At 35.8% G+C, this 24,755-nt stretch overlaps 2 protein-coding genes across 2 annotated transcripts in view; one reads left to right on the plus strand and one right to left on the minus strand.

Annotated features, from left to right (window-relative positions):
• The window catches only part of qin (tudor domain-containing protein qin), a 38,355-nt gene extending 22,575 nt beyond the window's left edge, over positions 1-15,780 (plus strand). Inside the window, exons 15-20 of the mRNA XM_089639746.1 lie at positions 5,495-5,654; positions 6,769-6,888; positions 7,343-7,439; positions 10,372-10,541; positions 11,867-12,120; positions 12,994-15,780. Coding sequence (XP_089495872.1) covers positions 5,495-5,654; positions 6,769-6,888; positions 7,343-7,439; positions 10,372-10,541; positions 11,867-12,120; positions 12,994-14,563 — 2,371 coding nt within the window. The 3' untranslated portion in view covers positions 14,564-15,780. The remainder of the gene's footprint in view (positions 1-5,494; positions 5,655-6,768; positions 6,889-7,342; positions 7,440-10,371; positions 10,542-11,866; positions 12,121-12,993) is intronic.
• Positions 15,781-16,891: 1,111 nt separating this feature from the next.
• The window catches only part of CstF64 (cleavage stimulation factor subunit 2 CstF64), a 30,960-nt gene continuing 23,096 nt past the window's right edge, over positions 16,892-24,755 (minus strand). Inside the window, exons 6-9 of the mRNA XM_089639361.1 lie at positions 24,533-24,647; positions 22,617-22,708; positions 20,085-20,167; positions 16,892-17,051 (exon numbers count right to left, since the gene is read on the minus strand). Of these exons, the coding sequence (XP_089495487.1) occupies positions 16,932-17,051; positions 20,085-20,167; positions 22,617-22,708; positions 24,533-24,647 (410 nt within the window). The 3' untranslated portion in view covers positions 16,892-16,931. The remainder of the gene's footprint in view (positions 17,052-20,084; positions 20,168-22,616; positions 22,709-24,532; positions 24,648-24,755) is intronic.

Here is a 24,755-nt window from a genome sequence, read left to right on the forward strand (position 1 = left end):
GTGTCCGGAAACTCGTAGTACAAGTGGGAAACTGGTGAATCTACATCACATTTGGAGTCGATTTTGTAGTATAATTTTTTTTGATTTGAGCTTTCGTTTTCGAGTAAATCGAGTCAGAAGTTGATTTTTTTTTGATCAAATTCTTATGAATTATTACTGAAGATCAAAGTACCCAACTAATTAAAACTATTTAAAAGTAAAACAAATAAAGAAACCCGGATTTAAAGCATTATTTTGAAATCACCCTCCATTTAATCCGGTGTAATCATAAAATATTTCTGCTCTGCAGGGTTAAAACATCTGTTTGTTCTAAAATGCATACCTAACTCTGACATGTTCGCAAAATATAGCTTTCTCTAGTGTGCTGGGTTCAACTCACATATAAAGGAAAGAGACACACGATAAGCAGATGTTCTATTTCTGTTAAATTGTAAGTAGGTCTTAGTTTTTGTTTATGGGACGCCGCAGGTGGCCGTATTTTATGTGAATGTTTACACTGTTTACATTGCATTTTGCTTTAAGAAGTTTTCTCGTTAATTTAAAGATAAAAGCGAATTGTGGTCGAAATTTGTGTATTTTAATATGCGTTATTATTGTTTTGATAGTGATACTTTAAGATTATTGGAAAGTTGTTGTGAGTGTTTGAAAACAGTTGTACGTTTTTAATGTTTTGATTTTGAAACTTATCATCGAGCCTTCAACGAGGTAAAAATTAACTCCGACATGATTAAAATAGTGCGATAATCAATTATCAGACGGACCCAACTGTGCTTGGAAGTTAACGGTGAACATTTAAAATAATTTATGTGACATGTTTGTGTGTTTGAATTGGAGATCGGAACATCTCTACATATTGTGAGTACCTACTTAATTAATTTCTATCCGTTGCGTCGGCGTCTCAGATCGAATGACGAAAAAATTTTAACCCTGAAATAGCCGAAAAATATTTTTTTTTGGTTTTTTTTTTTTTTTTGATGAAAATGCTCAAATCAAAAAACTTTATGTTTATTTGGGTTCCCGATGTGGTGTAGATTCTCCAGTTTCCCGCTTGTACTACGAGTTTCCGGACACCGTGTATAATATGTTTATTTGTATGGTGCCGTTTTTGTGAAAAATCACCTCTGGTACAGCACCCACTTAATGTATTTTTAAGACGCCATATTGAATACAGCATTGTGTAAGTAGTCAGGATTGTAAGTTCGTTTCGGACTTGTTATTTTATTGCCAGCCTTTTCGGTTGATTTATTTACTGGACATTAACTAGTTCAGTCCCATGCATTTTCGGCACTACATTGCCAACGCTGGCTAAACATCACGAGATACATCAAAATAATGTATTACGCAATTGTATATCTTTAAAAGGCCTACAGAAAAGACCCTGGTGGTATATATCTATCTCCTAAGGATAAACACCGGGTACACGTCAGCTATTACTTAGGACGGGTTGTTTCGGAGAATTTGAACAATTCATCAAATTTCAACGTTCATTTTCGGGTTCTGTGAAAGTCCTATTCAAGTTCTGTTATTATATCAGTGTAGGCTAGTTGCTTGACAAAACTGAAATAAAAACAGAACTTGAAAAAATCTTTCACAGAACTTGAAAATGAACGTTGAAATTTGATGAATTGTTCAGATTCTCCGAAACAACCCGTCCTTAATATTGAGTGCTGGGCGAAGGCGGGTAATGTTCGGTTAAAACAATAGGTATTAAAAAAATAGCAACTAATATCTGAGTGTTACTAGAAAGGGCAAAAGGAATATTAAGAGACACAATCGCTCCGCGATATATGGGGGACCCTGGAGTCTGGGTCTATTCTAATATCTCTGTACAGGTATTTCCATTTTTACTTACAATTCTAGAAATTCGCTAGCGCAGACCCATTAAAAATCTAGGAATACAGTAAAACTCGCTTAAGAAGTTCCCACTTAAGAAGTTTTCACGCTTAAGAAGTTTTGATTTTTGGTCCCTTCAAAATTCCATACAAAAAACACGATTTTTTCCCACATAAGAAGTTTTAGAGCTAAAACTGCTTCCCGCTTAAGAGGTTTTAGAAATCCGGCGGTAAAATCAACACAAACGAAATATTGTATCGCAAAATATCTAAAATGAACCTTTTTCCAAGTCATAAATTGAAAGACGTTGACTGAAACCCATACCTAGTACCTGAGACCATAAAACCCTTTGTCGGCCGCCGGGCCGTAAGCCGTAACCTGCCGTAACCAATAAACATCCAATAAATAAACCAAATACCCCGTCTCCTAATCCCCTAACTAGGTAAAATAGCAATGGAACGAATAAACAATGCGGAATTATGTAACAAATATGCAAGCGTCTTTAAGGCCGAAATAACATGAAAGATTATATTAAACTCAACCTTAACCCCTCCGAAAATCGCCATGTAAGCACTTTAACTGTCTTTAACGAAATGACATTTTACGAAAACTTTTTGTTATTACCGCTTCACAATTAAAGCTCTATAAATGAAACATTTCTGAACGTAGCCGAATAGTAAAAACTGTTTTAGAAAAGTTACAAAATAAGCTTTCAAATTATTATATTACAAATAAATATTAGCATTTTTAAATATTAAAATTTAGAACGCAAACATTAAAAATAGGTTAAAAATGACTCACGTCATGTTTTTAGGTGAAAATGGTACTAAAATCACAGATTATGTAAACAAAAATATTTATTCTATTGTATATATGTGTAATAAACACTTTTATCACCTCATTTTTTTATCATTTCATATAAAAATATTTTATAAAAATTTAATATGTGAAGCGCGCGGCGCTACCGGCAGACATTTTGCGCGGGTAAAAATGTTGTGTCAATTATGCGACTGTCAGCAGATTCCTGTTTTGTATTTCCATAGACAACTTGGTAGTGATGTGTAGCTTGATCTATAATCGACCTTTTAGTTTTTGTTTGAGGGATGTAACTAAAATAATAACGGAGTAAGAACGATTTCTATGGAGAGACACGCGTTGACGTGTAAACACGCTTATTGTACTTGACTGCTATCGTTATTTTATCGTGTATATCTGCTTACGTTGCTGACCGGTTAATGACAACGTGGGCTAGATCTACATTTGCATACATTTGACGCCTCCTTCAATAATCTTCTCTTTGACAATGAACATAGAGATGTTTCGTAATATTATTGTATAAAATTTTTATTCCATCGAATTTGTAAAACACGAAAAACTTTTGATAATCTATCGGATCACGGTTAATACGGAATATTTCACCTTTAAATACATAACAACATGATTATATGGCGGGGGAGATGGTAAAATATGCATTATAATTACGTTTTTTTCATTCAAACATCGAAAATTGCCGTGCATCATATTTCATCTGACATTTGTCGTAAATTAAGTTTGAAGGTTAGGAAATACATATGCATAAATTTGAAATGTAGATTGAAACGAAACTTCGCAAATGATTTTTCTAGTTTTTGGATGCGTTCACAGATTATAAATAATTCCAGCGTCAAACAGCTTGTATGATATAACTTTCTGATTCAAGCATCAAGCCATTAATTTATGTGCAAAATCGTAGCTATTCGATGTCTGCTAGTTAGGTAGGACCATAAATGAACCTACAGGTACATAATATTGAGCTGCGCATATTATTTTCATAAGGAATTTCTAGAAAAGGATTAAAATATCTTTAAAAATATACGATAGTCGACTGTGCCTGGCGAAAATACATCATAACAATAGTCTCTCAAATCTCAAATGCCATTGGAGCAAGCAGCAAGCGTGCAAAAAATTTAAAGTCCGCCAACTAATAAGCAGTTTGCCGCGTAGACTTTGTGAGATTTTTCTGTGCAGTGCCATGGCAGGGTTGCAGTACGCAAACGGTTCTGAGGCAAAGAACCCGCTATCATTAGTTTGCGGTTAACAAAATTACTTGCGGTGTCCTTTTATCAAACCGCTTGGTAAAATTAACCACAACAAGTCTTTCTTTCTCCCTCAGTTCATATAGTAAACGAAAGCGTAAAAAAGAGACGGCGTATATCCACAGCTCTGTCTTCAACTGTCAAGTTAAGAGTTAGTAATCACTAACAAGTAAATATGTATAATCCATTGCCTTTACACCAATTTAAAATAAGATCAACAGTATGAACCTTTTGGAATGCTGCAACTTTTACTATCCGAATTCGAGTGGCTTTTTCGAGGGATGTACTTTAACAGTTTTAAAATTGTGTTTACTTTGTCCATGGGATGGTTTTGTTTTGATTTGTAATGTTTAGTCAAAATTTTACAACAAAAGAATTCAATAATAGAGTTAAGCAATCTACTATAGATAAATACTTCGAAAAAAAAAAAAAATTTATATGTAGGTATGTAAATAAACTTTTTATAATCAACTATGTTCTACCATTTTTCATTTATTTCACATTCCCACCTTTTTCTAAATACAAATGTAATACTAATTACCATGATAACTAGAAGATGTATATATATATATTTTTTTTTTTGACCGCTTGGATCATATGAGCTTGTTTTCACGACAATTTAACGTAGGTAGACATAGGAATGACGTATGCCCCGGACTAGAGTTATTAAATGGCTAAAATTGAATCCCACTTAAGAAGTTTTCACACTTAAGAAGTTTTTTTTCCCCGGTCCCTTGGAAAACTTCTTAAGAGAGTTTCACTGTATTCTAAAATTACAGGATTGATAATTGCATGTTAGCGCAGCGTCTCGATAAATCATGAAATCTGACTTTTCTTTTAACTCTAAGAGATTTATACAAAAGAAATATAGAATTAAAATAATTTTCTGTTAAAATAATATTATATTATAGGTAGGTAGTACTTTATTGCTGTCTGAATTCTTGAAATATCAGTTCCTGAAAATGACAATTAAATTTAAAACAAATCCGAGTTCATTGAAGCAGAGTTGCAATTACAGACACATAATCGAAGTTAGTATTTTAATTAGAAAACTATATCTAAATATTAAGTCGCCGAAGTATCGCTGATAATTGACAATAATAATTTTTTTTTTGGGAATAACTTAGTAAGTAAAACCTCAAATTTTAATATTTAATCATTGAAGAAAATATTAACAATTCTTAAACAAAAAACCTAAATAGAAAAATCGGAAAAAGATATGGTCACATCTAGGACTCGAACCCAGGACCCTTGCCTTGCCGGGGCACCGCTCTACCACTGAGCTAATGGAACTTTATCTCCTTCGGTCATATTTAACTGTATCATACTTCGAATAAGAACTACTAACATTGTCTTCATTTTACGCACCGGTAGAGAGGTGCCCCGTCAAGGCAAGGGTCCTGGGTTCGAGTCCTAGATGTGACCGTATCTTTTTCTGTTTCAGATTTTCGTTTAGGAATCGCTAATTTTGCCTTCAATAATTAAACAATAATAATTATTAGTATTGAATTGACGAAAAGCAATATCGCTACAGTACATATTATAATTCAGATAACCTGTAATGTTTGATTTGCATTTACTTGTAGGTCCCATGGAGAGTGCCTGATGAATGTGATTCGCATTCAGAATGAAGTGTTGGAGGTTGACATTGTGTCGTGCGCCGTGTCTCTGAACGAGTACACCACTTCGGTGACTGAAGCCCTGATATTCCTGGACCACGCCTGCTATGGGGATCCCAAAAATCATGTAGGATTTTCATATCTCTATGACGTATTCATAAAAATAATTATCTATAGTATTTTTTATCGATCAATCGGATTCTGTGGTCCAACTTTATCCCCACAGTTCACAGGCGGGACTCTTATTAGGGATTCTGTGGTCCAACTTTATCCCCACATTTCACAGGCGGGACTCTTATTAGGGATTCTGTGGTCCAACTTTATCCCCACAGTTCACAGGTGGGACTCTTATTAGGGATTCTGTGGTCCAACTTTATCCCCACAGTTCACAGACGGGACTCTTATTAGGGATTCTGTGGTCCAACTCTATCCCCAAAATTCACAGGCGGGTCTCTTATAGACTTATTCATAATTATTATATTTTTATTTGGATACTTTGTATATTGGGCTGGTTTTGTGAAAAATTAAGTACACTGTATTTAATTCAAGGGCACTGAACTAATACTAATTCCTAGGGCAGGAGTGGGCAAACTGCCAGACCTTTAGGTGCAGCATTCATGTTAAAGCCAGTCTTGTGTTCAGAATGCACAGATAAAATTCCAGTTGTGTTACTCCCGCCCTAGGGATCCACACAAAAAACCTCGGTAGCAGTTACAAAAAGTGGTAGGACACACGGTCTTTTTCTCTTCTTTACTGGCAGTTGCAAGATGGATCTCGTGTGTGTGTTATCGTGAAACATTTTAAAATTAAATTAATATGTAAAATACAAAATAAAGCCATGGGTATTCTAATGCAAAATATAAGCATCTGATCTTATTATTTTAGTACTGCATATTATTAGTAAAGGATAGGGTTTTAGTAAACAGATTGAAAAAAGCGTTACGCATTTAAGATTTATATTGAAAAGTACTGCGTTCTTAATTTAAACTGTCTGGCTTAAAGAAGGGGCTAGCTTAGTTCTTGAATTGTGTGATACCATTTAAAGCATGGTTGACGAACAGCTTGTCACAGCAGATCATCTCAGCTTGATTTCCACAAATATTCCTCTTGATAGATTGAGAATGGCCCTGTGAAAGTTGTCTTATCACATGTACATATCAGGTGTACATACATGTTTATATTTATGAACATCTATATCAGCTTTATGTCGACTTGACATCTTGTATTACTCCTTTCAACAGGTTAACAGAAGCAATCCACTCGCAGGTCATAAGCAATACTTCCACCATCAGAATATTGGCGACAACGAGGAGGTGCTCGTTACTCAAATTACAAATCCAGCTTCGTTTTTCGTCAGAAAGGTATATTTTATTATTATATTTCTGAAGATTTTCAGTTTAAAAAAATGTTCTGGCCATATTGCATCTCAAATTGTGGGATATTTAATGAGTTCAAAGGTGTAAGGAAGTCCTAATGTGGGTTCTAAATAATAACTACATACGTAAAACTCTCTTAAGGATTTTCAAGGGACTGGAATAAAACACCTTTTCTAAGAAGAACTTGTTACATGGGTTGTTTCAAAGTAGTACATTTTTTTTAAATTTTAGTTTCAAAAGACTGATAGAACAAAACACACCTTTGTTGCAGAACCTTAAGTTTTACTGTATCTGCTATGTTAGGTTAGTGACTCTATTTTTTAGAAAGGATTTCATTAAGCAGGAAAACGTTATCACTGATAAAACTACCATTTTTGGTGGGTAAACTCAACTGCAGCAGTTGTCATATTATGATTATAATTGTTAATTTTTTTTTTAGAGGCACCTATTGGAATATTTTGAACAGTTGACCAGTGATTTGGATCTGGCATATAAACTATCTGACACTACTGGAGAAATCTACATGCCCAAATTAGGTAATTTAAATATATATTTTCCTTAACACTTGTGTACTGAAACACGGGTTCACAAACAAGTGTTTTATGATGTATCTCATCTGCTTACTTTTTACACCACATACTCTTATTTAGGTAATCCTAGAAAAAACTATTCAGTTATTGATCTACATTTAATCGCGTTGCTATTTTTTTTAGAAATTAATTAATTTACAACAAATACTGGAAATATACGCTTTCTCCTTTCCCACTTCGGCTTGGTTACATCGCCTGGCGTTTCCCCGTTCCTATCCCTACCATCCACCGTCTACCGAGTACTGCACGTGGTGAGATTCCGTGAGCTACGAACTCCACTGTAAAAGTTGCATTTTAATAGAAAGGGCTGTGTCGTAACATTTGAGTCACGTTCGCTTTCCTACTATAACTTTCTACCTTTTGCATTAGTTAAATGATTGACCAATAGCCAACAAACGAAAAGCCCTCTGGGCATTAAATAAATAAATATTATTTTAAATCAGTAAATTGTGAAATAACACAAATTATGTAATCTTTACTTGCGCACTTTAACCCCTCCGACTTTTCGCGAACTTGAAGCTAAGATGTCTTTACCGAAATGTCAATTTCACGAAAACGTTGTGTTATTACCGCCTCACAATCAAAGCTCTATAAATGAAACATTACTGAACGGAGCCGAATAGTAAAAACTGTTTTAGAAAGGTTACAAAATAGGCTTTCAAATTGTTGTATCATAAATAAATATTAACATTTGTAAATATTTAAATTTAGAATGGAAACATGAAAAAATTGTAAAAATGACTCACCTGTAATGTTTTATGTAAAAACGATACTAAAATCACGGATAATGTAAAAAAAAAACACTTATTTCATCGTACAAATGTACAATAAACAATTCTGTCACTTCACTTTTTGACCATTTCATACAAAATATATTTTTAAAAAAATAATCAAACTTGCGAGGCGGGTCGGCACGTCAAACGGCTTTCTTGGCGTCGTTTTACGATTTGGCGGGTAAAATTTGCTTCCACTGAGTAGGTCTTTTTACGGGTTTCTATGGATAACTTTGAATAGAGATGTGAAGCTTCATTCAATACGAATATTCTACTTTTTGTTTTAGGGATGTCACTAGAAGAATAACGGAGTTATGACGATTTTTGTGGAAACACACGCGTTGACGTGTAAACACGCTTATTGTACTTGACTGCTATCGTTATTTTATCGTGTATATCTGCTTACGTTGCTGACCGGTTAAGCTTACTATTCGAGAGGCCATCAAACTTAGAAAATAGATGAATTATTCAAATTCTGTAAAAAAAAAAACTGTCTCTTAATATTTCTGATTTGCAATTGTGTAACGCATGTTTGAAATTATATTTTTATAAGTTCACAATTGCAATATTATCACCAACTATGTACTGATAAAAATAAAGGCTATTTGACAGTTTAGTCATTCAGATTTATGAGATCCCGTTGATTTGAAATTAACGAGGTTCTACTTTATTACCCATGTTGTGATTTGTTAGATTACTTTCAGGTAGATCAACTTATTAATTTGATTACTTTCAGGTAGATTAACTTATTAATCTGATTACTTTCAGGTAGATTAACTTATTAACTTGATTACTTTCAGGTAGATTAACTTATTAATTTGATTACTTTCAGGTAGATTAACCACTCAGAACATTAGAACGTCAAAAGACGTAAATATGATAATAGCGGTCAAGACATTAGAACGTCTTTTCACGTAAACGCGCGAGATTTTACAAAAATCGATTTATTTCCATCACTAGTATACGGATTGCCATGATTTAAAAAACAGAGTATCGATAATGAATAACGCTACGCGTCTGTATTCAAGAATATCTATGGAATGTAGAGGTGCATTATCTAAGTCGATTGGATCTGTCATCTTGTTCGTTCATAATTTATTGCGTTTCTAAATAATTTATTATAAATATTTTAGTTTGGACGGTTAATATTTTGAGGTGACTAATAGTTTTTAATTATATTTCTTCAATATATAAAGTGTTATTTCTTTATGATACTCAGAAAAAAGTACATTTTTCACAGCTTTGAAATAATGGTCAGCGATTTTTACATATTTTTGACGTTTTCATAAAATGTATATTTAGAAACGCAAATATTTACGTATAACAAAACAATACGATAGTGAATTTCATAATCTTTCCAAAACATTTTTTAGAATGAGGCTACGTTTCCCAAAACGTGAGTTATGAAGCTTTTAACAAAACTCGTGAATAACACAAAAATTTTCACATTTTGACAGTTCGCAAAGGAACACAAAGTAAATAAAAGTCTTTTTCTGAGAGGTTAACTGAGTCGTGTAATTTCTATACCCGCTATATCAACTTTCATTGATTTGGAGAAAACCGCAAAAAACTGTCACATCTCTAGCGTACATAAGTAAATGCATTACAATTTTTTATATAATGAATTGGAGTAATAAAATTTCGAAAAGCATTTATTTTTCTATATATGTCTAGCAATAATTAAGTAATTTCGATAAATAAAATGGATATAGCGGATTTTGATACTCACTTCGTGATTTTGAAAGTCAACTGAGCCGACATGGCGGGTTTAGAAACTCACGCGTAGATCATTTTGACACACGAGCGTGGCGTCAGAGCGGCGGCCATATTGTATTTTGGCAAAATAACTGCTTGTGATTCGTTGAATCCGATATAGCGGGTTTTGATAGTAACTTTCTGTATGATATAGCGGATTTGGTTTCTCACTCGCAGTTTAAACATGGTTTTTGGTCGCGATAAGGAGGGTTTTGAAACTCAATTTTAGGCTCCTCTTGTTGCTCGCAAAAATGTGAACAAGATGTCATACTCAGATCATTTTGTCAAAAAATCGGATATAGCGGGTATAGAAATTATAGGATTCAACTTATTAATTTGAATACTTTCAGGTATGTGTGTTGCGTGCCATCTGGATAACATGTGGTGGAGGGCGAGAGTTACTGACGTGAGTGAAAAGAAGAACGTGGAGGTGATGCTGGTGGATTGTGGCCGTAAAATCTATGTTCCCTCCTCTAGTATCCGAATGCTTCAGCCTAAATTCACCAGAATTGATGAGTTGGTAAGTTTCACTGCATCTTATTTTATAGTGTTTTCTTCTCTTCTTCCTGGTAGTCCGCTGCTGAACCAGACTCTTCCACTCCTCGCCGTCCTGCGCTGCTTGAAGATACAATGGAGAGCCAATGTACTGCACTGTCATTCCATTCATTCTTTATCAGACTTCAGTTTTCAGTGATTCAATGTAATTTATTTATTTTATGTAAATATCATGTATTTTATAAATAAATATGAAACACTAGTGGACCACACAATGCTTCGCTATTGCTTAAGTCTTTCTCAGGCGTCTCCGACTTCTTCCACCATAAACTACGGTATACCACAATGTTACCGTATATAAGATGCTCTCTGTCTCACTTACATTCTCCATTTGAGTTTAGTATTCACGGTGAAGCATAACCCGATTGGCCAAATATTTGGATCAACCACCTACAATGCTTGTATTCTTTATTCTATGATTTCATCGCTAATGTGGAGGAGGTCCATCAATGTGTTTTCAATTCTTAACCACTCGGAACATTAGAACGTCAAAAGACGTAAATATGATAATAGCGGTCAAGACATTAGTACGTCTTTTCACGTAAACGCGCGAGATTTTACAAAAATCGATTTATTTCCATCACTAGTATACGGATTGCCATGATTTAAAAAACAGAGTATCGATAATGAATAACGCTACGCGTCTGCATTCAAGAATATCTATGGAATGTAGAGGTGTATTATCTGAGTCGATTGAATCTGTCATCTTGTCCGTTCATAATTTATTGCGTTTTTAAATAATTTATTAAAAATATTTTAGTTTGGACGGTTAATATTTTGAGATGACTAATAGTTTTTAATTATATTTCTTCAATATATAAAGTGTTATTTCTTTATGATACTCAGAAAAAAGTACATTTTTCACAGCTTTGAAATAATGGTCAGCGATTTTTACATATTTTTGACGTTTTCAGAAAATGTATATTTAGACACGCAAATATTTACGTATAACAAAACAATACGATAGTGAATTTCATAATCTTTCCAAAACATTTTTTAGAATGAGGCTACGTTTCCCAAAACGTGAGTTATGAAGCTTTTAACAAAACTCGTGAATAACACAAAAATTTTCGCGTTTTGACAGTTCGCAAAGGAACACAAAGTAAATAAAAGTCCTTTTCTGAGAGGTTAATGTGTCCCCAATATTGGAGAACCGACTGCAGTCTATTGCACCTCTTGTTGCCCCACTAACCTTTTGTTGAAATGCCAATTTACATTCCATTGTGTATTAAATTTAGAAAGTATCATTTGGATTATTTTGTACGATCCTTTTGTTTTTGTCAATTTCAGGTTACCCGATGCGTATTAGGGGACATAAAGCCCTTTGGTAAAAATTGGATGCCCGAAGCAACTGCTTTTATGAAATCATTTTTGAAAAATGATCCCGTTGGTAGAATAAAACATTGTGCATTAAAGCATTCTGACGTCCATGTGAAATATAGACGGAACATACCATTAAATAAAGTTCTATTGTATGTTACCACTGAAGATGGCACTGAGGTCTGTTTGAACGATGAACTGGTCAAAAATGACTTGGCAGTCAGGTAACTATACAATACTTAGAATCTTATAATGTCAAAGACATAATTATAACAAGACAAAAACAGGAATTAATTAACAATTTCATTCAAATTTTCTACTCAATATTCTTTTTGTGTGGTTTTAATTAAATTATTAATATATTATGTGTGTAAATTGCAGAGATGCGCAAAATGGGTACCCAGAACCATTTGAAATGCAAAATGGAAATGGGTCAAAACTTTTCCATTTGAAAATGCAAAATGCAAAATGATTTTTAGAAAAGCATTTCAAATGCAAAATGCAAAATACCTATTTTCAAAATGCATTGAAAATGCAAAATGGTTTATCAGGTCAAACAATTAAAATAATTATAGAATATTCAAACAATTTTGTCATTTAATAATGGACATCTATGTAGAACAAACATATTACATGATGGTAAATCCAAAAACACCACGACTACAGATTATGAAACCACAAAAAATTTGCGCGGGACTAATGTTGCCAACGTAAAGACATAGAAACTGCTATCTAACATTACAGCGTTATTATTATTATTTTTATTACAGCGTCATGGCCCCATGTTCCGTATTTGAATCAGTATTTTTTGTAATGGTATCACTCAATTGCCAGGGCTCCTACCAGGGAGCAACTTGACAAATGTAAATTATCTCTCATAGCGAGGTTGAGGACCGACTGATATTTGGGGCTTATGAAAAAAAGATGAATGGAGATAGTAGGAAGAATGTTGCAAAAAAGAATTTAAAATGGAAAATGCATTGAGAAAAGCATTTAAAATGCAAAATGGAAAATACCCATTTTGCATTTCCATTTGAAATGGATTTATTTGATATAAAGCACATCTCTGGTAAATTGACATGTATGTTCTTTTTCAGTACCCAGGCACCAGTACAAATTCTGACCAAGCAAGTGAACATTGTAAAACCTCATGTTCCTAATACGAAGACTGATAATGTTGTAGAAGTGACTCCGAGTGGACCCCTGAAGTTGGAGGTTCAAATCCTATCGGCGCTCACTCCCTCCGATGTTTATATTTCTATTAATTCTGAAGAAGTAGGTCTCCGCAACTTATACAAAGAAATGCAAATTTTCTATGCTGATTCCCAGCCAGATGATAGCATTGTTTGGAAACAGGGCGACAAATGCGCCGTGTTGCCAATCAACGAGAAGTGGAGTCGGGGTATTGTGGAATCTGTGGACGAGAACTCCAAGACAGTCAAAGTGTTCCTGAAAGACTATGCACGCTTGACTGAGACTACTCAAGACAGCTTGAGACCGCTGGGGCAAAACTTTATGAAAGTACGAGATGGCGCCCTGAAGTGCCACCTGAGTGGAATCCTTCCCGCATCAGGAGATAAGTGGCCCATGTTAACCTGTGAAACCTTGCAAGACATCTGCAAGCAGTACCATAAATTCTATATAACAAAAGATGGTGAAATAAGTAATAAAAGCTTGCCGATAGAACTGTGGGTGTACCATACAATTCCGGGAGGGGCACTCACTCCCACCATGAAGGAATGGAGGAAGGTCAACAGCAGGATTCTAGAGGAAGGTCTGGCCGTCCCAGACAGAATATTCAAACCAAAACCTCCCAGCACTTCAAGTGCCATTCCTCAGCCGGTGGAAGTTGTAAGCCTGGATACCACCCCTTACACCTTAAACCTGGGTGAAGAGAATAGCACTCCCATTAGACACGAGGACTGGCTTCCAGCTGAACCGCTCAAGTCCAAAGAGTTTATGGCCATGGGAACATATGTGGAAGAAGATCTCACCATATACCTGTACGACATGGAACAGAGTACTGCCACTATGGAGCTCCTGAGTAGAACCCTCACATCTCATTTCACCGATTCCAAACCCAAACCACACGACATGTTTTGGGTTCCTGGTCAAATATGCATCACAAAATATGATTTAGATCAAAGATATTACCGGGCAAAAGTTTTGTCCATTTCAGAACACCATAACAAAGCCGAGGTATTGTTTGTGGATTACGGAAACAAGCAAGATTGTCCCATCTCCTCCCTCAGGAAGGATGTAGTTTGTCACCACATTCCCATCCAGACACAGGTGTGCAAGCTGTACAATGTCAAACCTGTCGAAGGCGACGTCTGGGAAACCAAAATTGGAGATTTTGTCCATCAAAATGTTGTGGAGAAAGAATGCCAAGTAACCGTCATGGGAGAGGCAGTAAACGGAGTAATACCTATAGCACTGAAGCTCGGGCGGCTGCACGACCTGAGCGAACTATTGCTCTCCTTCAAATATGCAGTTCCACATGACATTACCCAAACACTCACCCAACCAAAGACAGAAGACGTCGCTGATCCAGATGTCATTGAAGTAGAAGCCACTGAAGATCTACCCGATTTCCTGCAATTTGGAGATGAGAAACTGAATTGGAATCAAATGATTGAACAACAAAAGTCATCTGAACCTCACTAGACTTTATATATTATGCTGATCCGCACAACACCGGTGATACAGATATGATCTAGCAATTGTGTTGGAGATGTGTAAATGAAAAGAATGGAACAATTCATTCATTTAAGCGAGGTCAACTCAATCTCAACAGACTTTGTATATGCTGAACTGCACAACCACCTCCACCAAAGCCTGTAGATGTCGGTTATCCAGTACAATATTAATGTAAATTTTACACATCCCACACAATTGCAAGATCACATTCAATTTAATTTAATTAAGGTCCACCCAATCATCAATAGACAGTACCAAAATGTTCCTGAATGAAATGTTGGATATGATTGCAGCGGTAGCGATAGGAACCAAATTATTCAATTACAAGAATACATAATATTGTATTCATTTGAAAGCTCCTGCTTTGGATGGACCTTTTCACAATGTTCTTTCTCATTTTGTTAACTGTGCAGTTCTTTAAATGGAATCAAATCTCAAGCACCCAGCTATATATTCCATATAATGAATAATTATTAATATATACTTTCTTATAATATTGTGTTGGTTTTTTAATGTTTAAGAAGGGAAAGTAAATCCTATTTGAAGACGAGGAGTCATGTAGAACCATATGGTTAATTTTCAAATTCTTAAAATATGTTTTCTCTGATATGTTCATTCCTATTGTTATAAAATATGTCTATGTAAGTTTAATACCACATGCGAGCCAATAATTTCATATATATGTATTAAATATGTTTTTTTGGCGCTTTCAGTGGAAAGCAAGCCGCATTCACCAATAGACTGCTTATAATCAGTTAAACTCAATACTGCGAATGAACAAACTCCAGCACAGAAGCAAGCAAGAGCGGGTATATCATATCCCTAGATAGTTTTTGTTGTCCCTCCTGAACATTAAACCGACAATATATTTATGTTGGAGCCACGATGCTAACCGGGGTGAATCATTCCCCTTTATGATTTTAATTCAACAGCAGGTAGCTACAATATTATTATGGTTCCATAGATTTCTTCTGATTTTAATGTTTACGCCAAATTCACCCAAGTTAATTGGGTTTTTTTATACCCATTCACTTATTTGATGAAACAGAAAAGTTTCAGGTAAACTATTTCATGATTTATTGTTTGTATTATTAGGTATTACAACTTTATTATAACCTTAATTGTTTAATAAAGTATAATATAAATATTGTTTCTGGCTTTTAAGTTTCAATAAACATTTTTTAATTGAGTCTTATGAATGTTTTTTTTTATGTCTGTTAAAAACATGATTCTGCAAAGTTTCTCCAAAGTGGTGAGAAACTGCAGATAATTTTGAAAACACATACTTGTTTTGGTTTACCTCGGTGAGGAAAGATTACAGAGCACTAACATTATGACTCTGTTGAGTCACACAGATTTGTATATTTGGACGAGTATACAATAATCTCACGTTTCAAGCATACTCTAGGTTAGGTTAGGTTTATTTATTTAGTCAGGTAATTCACAAAAGTGCTGTGATGGTTGACGGAACACTGGAAGATGAAACCTTGTCTAGGAAGGAACTCACTTACCAATCATGAAAATAATTAAACACATAAAATATCCTCATAAGGAAAAGGTAGTAAAGAGACCTATGAACTGATATAAAGTTCAAATGCTTTGGACACATGGTGAGGTAGGGAGGATCTAGTCACGGAAGACTGGAACTTTTCTCTTGGCAGGAAGCGAGAAGCAGTAAAATGTGAAGTGGGTAGCGGAAAGCATAAAATGACCGGAAGCTGGAAAAGAGAAGCAAGAAGGAGCGGGAAGCAACAACAAACAAAAACTATAAGCGAGAATACTACTACCCAGCCTATATTCCAATAGTTACAGTTAGGTTACCATGTATACCGGTCGTTTAACCTCCAACCTCCTTCGCATTCTCATAGCAAATGTTTCAAGTTCTAACAAAGCAGTGCCCCCTGGTGTACCGGTCTCACCAGGACAGGAGTCAAACAGACAGGACAAAGTGTGAAATATTGTTTGAGTATGGCTTTAGCTATGTTGAGTAGCCAGTAGCGTGTTTTTCCCGTATCAACTATAAAGCAAAAAAAACTCTGGAATTATAAAATTCATTTCTGCCTGGAATTTCTAAGGCCACACAATTTTTCAGTTCGCATTATCATTTCGATCATGATTTATAGAGTTTTGAAATATCCATTCATCAATTGAACTATCATCAAACAATAAGAAGACAAACAGCAGTGGTTGTGTAATGTATTTTTCAATTGTTCAATAAGAAAAAAAGAGTTAAAATCTGGAGCGGATGGCAAAACTAGTAATAAAAAACATTCAATTGTTAAAAATATTTATTAGTGAAAATGGTTTTAAACATTTAAGAAGTTAAGTGGTGTATCTATCGTTGCGTGCTCTTTGCTATCTGCTCCTTGAGAACGAGGATACTGGTCCTTTGCTCCGGGGGCAGCATTGCGATCTGCTCATCGGATAGCTGCAGGACTTGCATGATCAAGGCGGCCTGGAAATTACAAAAATATTATGAATAAGTCTTATTTTTCTAAAAGAAATGTAAGTATGAACATGATTACAATCGACCAAACATAAAACTGTAAGTTTTCGTGCGGCTGCTTACACAAAAATAATAGTTCATTATGCACCACTTTGCATACAAATCATTTCAAAAGTTTGTCATACAAGATGGCTGCCAGGCAATTTCCCCTCACCCTAGATTTGGCTTCAATGCTGCTCATACACAATCGCACTAATGCTCTGTCCAGGGTTTTTTAAATCCATGGGTAGAGACACATTAATAAATTCCTGTTTTACTATAGTAAACAGTTTCTTTTATTTTTCAATAGAGAGGCATTAGTAGATTCCTGTTTTACCATAGTAACTATTATTCATTTGTGATAAACATTTTTTTCTCTTCAAATTTTCGTACTCAACAGCTTGTGTCGAAGCGTCCTTCTGTTTTATTATTATAAAAGTGGAAAATGTGATTGACATACCAATCCTTGACTTCATTTACTAACAGAAGCTAGAGCGTTTGCGGAAATCGGTCCAACGAGACAATAAAAATGTAAGAGGAAAGTTGTTGGGTTAATAATAATAATGTTTGGTCCAGTTTTTCCCTCCCCACTACGTTCAGCCTTATGAAATTCCTCAAATTAGGGATGCAATAGTACTACTGGCTCTTAGCATTGGAACTATTGTGTAATACATACACTCATTAAGTGTAGTATCAAAACCTTCCCACACAAATGTCCTGACACAGAGAAATTTCTTCCCCGAGAAAAATCACAGAATATTATAGTTATAGGATTTGTGACGCTGAAAAAAAGCTTTTATCAAAACAAAACTTTTGCCTCAGGATCTTTGTCTTTCGAATTACGATCAGAAATTTACCTTTCTAATGAACACTGTTAGTAACTTGAAAGATTACAACGTCTGTTAAAAATAAATACACGACAAAATTAATAAAAAATTATTTTGGTATGTAGCAACTTTATCGTTCGTCTGAACCGTTCCCAGTTCTAAAGTTCATTAAACCAAGGTACACCGAAATGGTTATTTTAGGAGAACAAGAAACAAATCTAAACATCTGGTTTCACAGTTTATAGATATTTATACAGGACTTCTATGTTTTAGAATATTCTAGCTGCATCGATAGATTGATGCTCTGAGGCGAAGAGAGTAAACTGTTATCATAAAAAATGTTAACAAAAAAAAAGTATTGTAAAGTGCCCTCGATGATTTATAGTACCTACATATTTATTAGGCTGGAAATAGTGCGAGGCGTACGTTGGTCGCATACTCTCAGTTACGCGACAATGCCATTGTGCTGTGTCGAAGTCGCCTGAGTAGTCATCTTCAATTATTTGTGATGTTTTTATTAATATCATATTCATTATACTGAAAATATTTCCTCGCACACACTTCAAGACGACATTTTAGCTTGGCATCTCGATCTTTGTATAGTTACTAGATAAGTCCTAAAGAGGATGGCGAAGATGTACTATTAATAACCCGCTTGGTTCAGTGTTAACTAACTATCACGCCGTTTCTCCACAAGGGTAGGCAGAGAGGACGGACCGCCAAACAACTCAGTCTTGGCACACACTCCTTGCCTCATTCACATTCATACATCGTCTCATACATACTCTTCTATTATTCTGACTCTTGACATGGCCCGACTCGAGTATCTGATTCACTCGGTCGTGCCATGTTTTCCTCGGGCATCCCCGACTTCTGCTATCATTCACATTTGCATCGTATATTCTCCTTACACTCCTTTCTTCGCTCATTCGTTCTACATGCCCAAACCATCTAAGCGTCCTTTTCTTGATCTTACTCATTACGCTTACATCAGCCTTCCACTCTTTGCGGATCACACAATCATGGTTTTACCGCACATACACTTCAAGGATCTCATTTCAACAGAATTCAATTTACTTTCATCCTTTCTTTGCCAGTTCCATGCCTCACTTCCATACATCAGGGTAGGTACCAGCACTCCATTGTGGACTGCTAACTTCGCTTCTTTGGACAATTTTTTGTTAGCGCCAACTGCGTTCAGTCCTCCATTAATGCAGTTACCTGCATTTACTCTTCTTTCAATATCTCTGTCAGCCTTCCCATCTCTCGTAAACATACTTCCTAAATACACAAACTCATCCACCTGCTCCAAGTATTCCTCATTCACAACTATATTGCACACTGTTTTCGTACTCTCTCTTTCAAACACCATTACTTTAAACTTACTTACATTCATCATTAACTCATTCTTCATGCATACTTCGTTCATCCTAGACACGAGAGACTGTAGATCATCCATACTATTAGCAATCAGCACCGCATCATCAGCATACAACAGGCAACATACTTTCATATTACTCAAATTCGCCCCCAGTCCCACCTCTTTTAATTCTTGCATACAATCATCCACGTATAGATTGAATAACCACGGTGACATTACGCAGCCTTGTTTAACACCTTTTGTGATATCAAACCACCCCGTAAAACCACCGTTTACCCTAACACATGCAACGCTTCCCTCATAAAGAGACGCAATTGCCTGAGTCAGATTCGTATTCACTCCATACTTGGACAACACCTTCCATAGCTTTTTCCTGTCGACTCGGTAGTATGCTTTTTGTAGATCTACAAAGGCACAGAAAAGTTTCTGGTTTTTTGCCAGAAACTTCTCGGTGAGCATACGCAATGAGAAGATCTGGTCCATGCACCCACTTCCACTCATAAAAGCATTGTTCAATGTTCGTGTACACATATAGCACCATCAGTTCACACGGTCAGCGCCGTGTACTGAACGCAGTGACCTTTCTCAATACAAATAGTGAACATGCCGACCGACAGACGTAACACTGATGAGCTGGCCCGATACTCAGCTGTCAGCGTTACACTACAGCTCTTCATTCACCTATATGTTACCGTATGCAACTAACGTACATGTCGCACTATTCCCAGCCTGAAACATGTAAGTGTATATTTTGAAAGGAGGATCTATTGTTAAAAGAAACATTTGGATATTTACCTTCTCCTGATCGGAAGCACCGGTAGGGATTCCAGTAATGGGAGGACGCTGAAGATTTGGCTGAGGGGCCACTGGGACGGGAACTGAAATTATATTATTACAAACATAAATATATATACAGAAACACATACAAAACATAGTGAAGTAGCCAAGAAGAAGATATTGTATGTTGGTTAGCAGTCGGTGGCGAAAATATCTATTTATTATTTTTCATGGTCTCCATAAAACGGATATGCACACGGAGGAAAGAAGCGAATAGAGGTGGTCATACAAACATCTCCTAAACACAAACTTCGGGGGTGGGAGTCTGGGGTACAGGAAGAGAAATTTCAAATTGACACTCGTCCATCGCGGTACACTTGCCAAGTGTTGGTCAAATTAAACCGTTCGCACTCCCAGCGGCATCTTGCCTGTATTAGTCAAGTCACAGATATACTGTAATTAATGGTGGACAAGAGAGTTACAGGCTTCTTGTCCATCCATTGTAAAGCCATTACACTATTGCTGTACAGGCAAGATGTTACACCTCTCGCCATTTTCCTCACTCCCTTCCATGGCGCAGGCAGATTCTTACAGTTGGCCTGAACTGTGCCTACACATTTTGTTCCCTCTTCTTTCAGCCTGAGGAAAAGAGCTGGATATGAGTGCCAGTTGTCCAGGTAGAGAGTGTGTCCATTATTCTCATATCCAGTAAGAAGCTGGAGCAGAATTGCTTCACTAGACGGAAGGTTCTAATCTCCTTCTTTGCTCCCAGTATAAATGCTGAAGTTGAAACAATACCCGAGTTAAACTCACTAACTTAATCACTTGTATCCTCCACAAGGTCGTCGAAAGTATAGTCTTGGATATCTGATTCATCAGACTATCCTTGATTTCATTCAAATTCAATCGTCTTCCAGCCATGTTTGCGACGCATACAAGTAAAATGAATCACAGACAGCGGAGCGGGTATTACCCATAGGTTGAAAAAAAAAAAAGAAATTTTAATATCAATTTTTTCAAAATTATTTCAAGAAACATCCTTTGGTTATGATCTAGAATAAAAAAACCTCTATCTTAAACTAACATAGTACTAAAAAAAGATGTCAATGCATAATACTTTTTATGTAAACATAAACAAGCCTTAAATTATGGTTTTTTGGAGGGAAGGCCTTCTAAGATATCCACCTTAAATTATGGTGGCTTGGAGGGAAGGCCTTCTAAGATAGCCACCTTAATTATGGTGGCTTGGAGGGAAGGTCTTCTAAGATAGCCACCTTAAATTATGGTGGCTTGGAGGGAAGGTCTTCTAAGATAGCCACCTTAAATTATGGTGGCTTGGAGGGAAGGCCTTCTAAGATAGCCACCTTAAATTATGGTGGCTTGGAGGGAAGGCCTTCTAAGATAGCCACCTTAAATTATGGTGGCTTGGAGGGAAGGTCTTCTAAGATAGCCACCTTAAATTATGGTGGCTTGGAGGGAAGGTCTTCTAAGATAGCCACCTTAAATTATGGTGGCTTGGAGGGAAGGTCTTCCAAGATAGCCACCTTAAATTATGGTGGCTTGGAGGGAAGGCCTTCTAAGATAGCCACCTTAAATTATGGTGGCTTGGAGGGAAGGCCTTCTAAGATAGCCACCTTAAATTATGGTGGCTTGGAGGGAAGGCCTTCTAAGATAGCCACCTTAAATTATGGCAGCTCCATAGACATATAAATATTAGTAGACCTGCCCTAAGTGATTAAAAGCGTATTATCCCCACTCCCCATACCGGTTCCATTGGAGCCGGCTGTGCTCGCGTATGGCCTCAAGTGAAATTTGAAAACGTGACGTCATCATTCTTGTGCGAACTATGGTCGAGGCATCATCGGTTCATTTTACGAAATAACACTGCAAAATGTTGACTTGTGCTATGAAAACTTGTAAAAATAGATGTGAAAAAGAGAAAAAACCCAATTGTCGTATTACATTCCATATATAAGCATTATTTTACTTTATTTTAAGCATATTCACATCGTATAATATAGATCAGTTGTAGAAACATAATATACTATCACATCGAGAAACGTCTGGACGCGAAACACAAAGCTGGTTGATTGCTGGGAAGTAAATTATGAACATTTATAAAAGTGTCTTAACTAAATACTTAAACGAAATATTCGACTCTGAAAATAGAACCGAATTTTTTTGCCGAATTTGGACTTCGCAAATTTGTTCATAACGTGGCGAGTAATTTGCGCTCCCATGTAAAAATGTCTATTCATTCAAAAGCAGATTTTACTTTTAAGAAGTAAATGGTGATATTATAATGCGAGATGCCTATTTACTGTCAGATTGATTTATTGACGAATCACAGTCAGCTTCACCCCTTTCGTTCTTCTACAGTTGATTTTACCCCTCGTCATTATTTTCTCGTCTATTAATTTCTATGTCTGTGGGCAGCTCGGATGGAATGGGTTAAAAAAATGTTTACCTAAAAATAATTTTCGGCAGAATGAATAAATAGTTTTGTTAAAACAAAGATATTGCATGATATGTTATTTAAGTTGGACAAACCTGGCGGCTTTGTTTGGCGAGGGTCTAAAGGTCTTTGGCGAGGATCCGTTGGGAAGGGGACTCCCATGGTCTGGCGAGGATCGCGATTGAAACTGAAAATATTAAATACTTATTAGAAACATAACACATACAAAAATACTTCCAACTGTAAAAGATTCACGTGGAGCACCTGATAATCTCTACAAGTGTGATTCTACTATTCCGATTTGAAAGAAAATGTCCCCAATTAATTGAGTTAATTTTAATTAACCTTTGTACTCCTAGGCCGCAGAGACTCTACTCAAGAAATAATCTCGATACTTGTTTGTTTGTCGTGATTAATTTTTCGGTTATTATGCCGTGTTGCGTTTCTTCCTTCTTTAGCCAAAGTTTTGGACAGTGTTACAGTGTCTCCATCATCAGGACAGATATGTAGATTGTGGAGAAGTATTCGTTTATGTATTTACAAGTAATAGTGTGCTGTGCGAACTAATCCTCTCTTGGCTGGAATTAATAATGTTTTATCAACTTTGCCAGAAGGGAAAATTTGATTTTACTTCCGTCACAGGGAGACGTCTGCAACTCTCGTATAAGAGTGGTGTAGGATGCAACGGTAAAGACGTACTGTTCTGACTAAATGATTCTGTCTTCTCGATGCGTTTTTGAAATTGTATGTATAAAAATACTGCCAAATATTGCTTTTTAAACATTATGAAAACCAAAATCTGGTGCTAATACATACAAACAATGTTACTTTTGGGATTCTAATGATTGATACAATATGTATTTGTTAATGTTTTGGGGAAATGGTGTAATACATGTAAATTGAGGATAATGAACAGGAAAAGTGGATTTGGAGTTAATAATACGTACTATGCATTGTGATTTCAGAAATAAAATTAAAGCAAATTACAAAAATATAACCTTGCTAAAATGTTAACTCAGTGTTTGAACAAACTTACTTTTCAATATTCTCCATTGGAACGCTATTAGAAATATAATTACTTCAATTATTTAGTTGTGATTTCTGTGATGAGTGAAATTAACTCCTTTCTTACAATATGTTGCAAGGAAAAATTAAATGGTCTGAATTTTATTGGAACAAGGGAGATTCAATAAAATTCCAAAACTGATTACACTCGTATACATATTTCATTAGGAGCTATACTTTCCTAGACTTTCCTTTCACACACAGATTTAACCTCTGGAACATCGGAGTAGGAAATCCTCAAAATACCCCCAAACTCTGGGGCGAGAATTTACAGAACTGCACAAAAATTATCTTGATGACTTTTGGACAAATATCGGAATAAAAACTACGATTTATGTTTTTCGCATTTTTTTTCTGTTTACCAGATAATGGATTGTATTATTCATATATATTTCATGTATATATCGTAAGACGTTTCCCCAGAATACACCTACCTATAGATACACCTTTATCTAAAATAAAATAAATTTTAAAAATCTCCCGTTTGCGAGACAGCTGTCCAAAAAAAAAATTTACATATATGAATATACAGGGTGTCTAGGGGTATAAGTAGGGTTGCCAGATGTCGTCATGATGATGGACAATAGAATGTCTGGTTTTTTTTAAATATGCGACATATATACCTCACGAGATAATTTACAGAGCAAAAGCCATGGGCGATTCTGGCGGGTGGTAGCAAGACTTGCTCAAATCTGTTGAAAATGGTACAATATGTGTACAGTGTTCCCGTCTCCAATGCCTTCGTAGAAAGAGTTTTTAGTGTAAAGGGTAATGTATGGACTGACGAAAGAAATCGACTAGGTGTGAATACCGTAAAAAGCGAATGATGTGTTTTCTTCAATTTAAATGTCAATTGCACTGAATTTAAAGATACAATTTCAGGCAATGAATGATTATTAAGTCACTTATCAAAAACATGGTCATCAAAGTGAATAATTTTTCTTACTCGTTTGTGGGCGGAGGGAGACTCCTCATGTCCTGGTCCATGCTGAGCGGAGGTGGGGCTCGGGGAGGGATCCTCGGCTCCAGAGAACGGAGGTCCACATCTTGCACCCCAACTCCTTGGTAAAGATTACAATTAGAAGATAAAACAAACAACTATTATGAAATTTTTATGGTAGGTCGTCCGCAGAACTAGAACCATTGATTCTTTCAGCAATGGTACAGTT

This window comes from Hesperophylax consimilis, chromosome 14 (genome assembly GCF_061612785.1).
Source record: "Hesperophylax consimilis isolate HC1 chromosome 14, BYU_Hcon_1.0, whole genome shotgun sequence".
NCBI classification, from domain to species: Eukaryota; Metazoa; Arthropoda; class Insecta; order Trichoptera; family Limnephilidae; genus Hesperophylax; species Hesperophylax consimilis.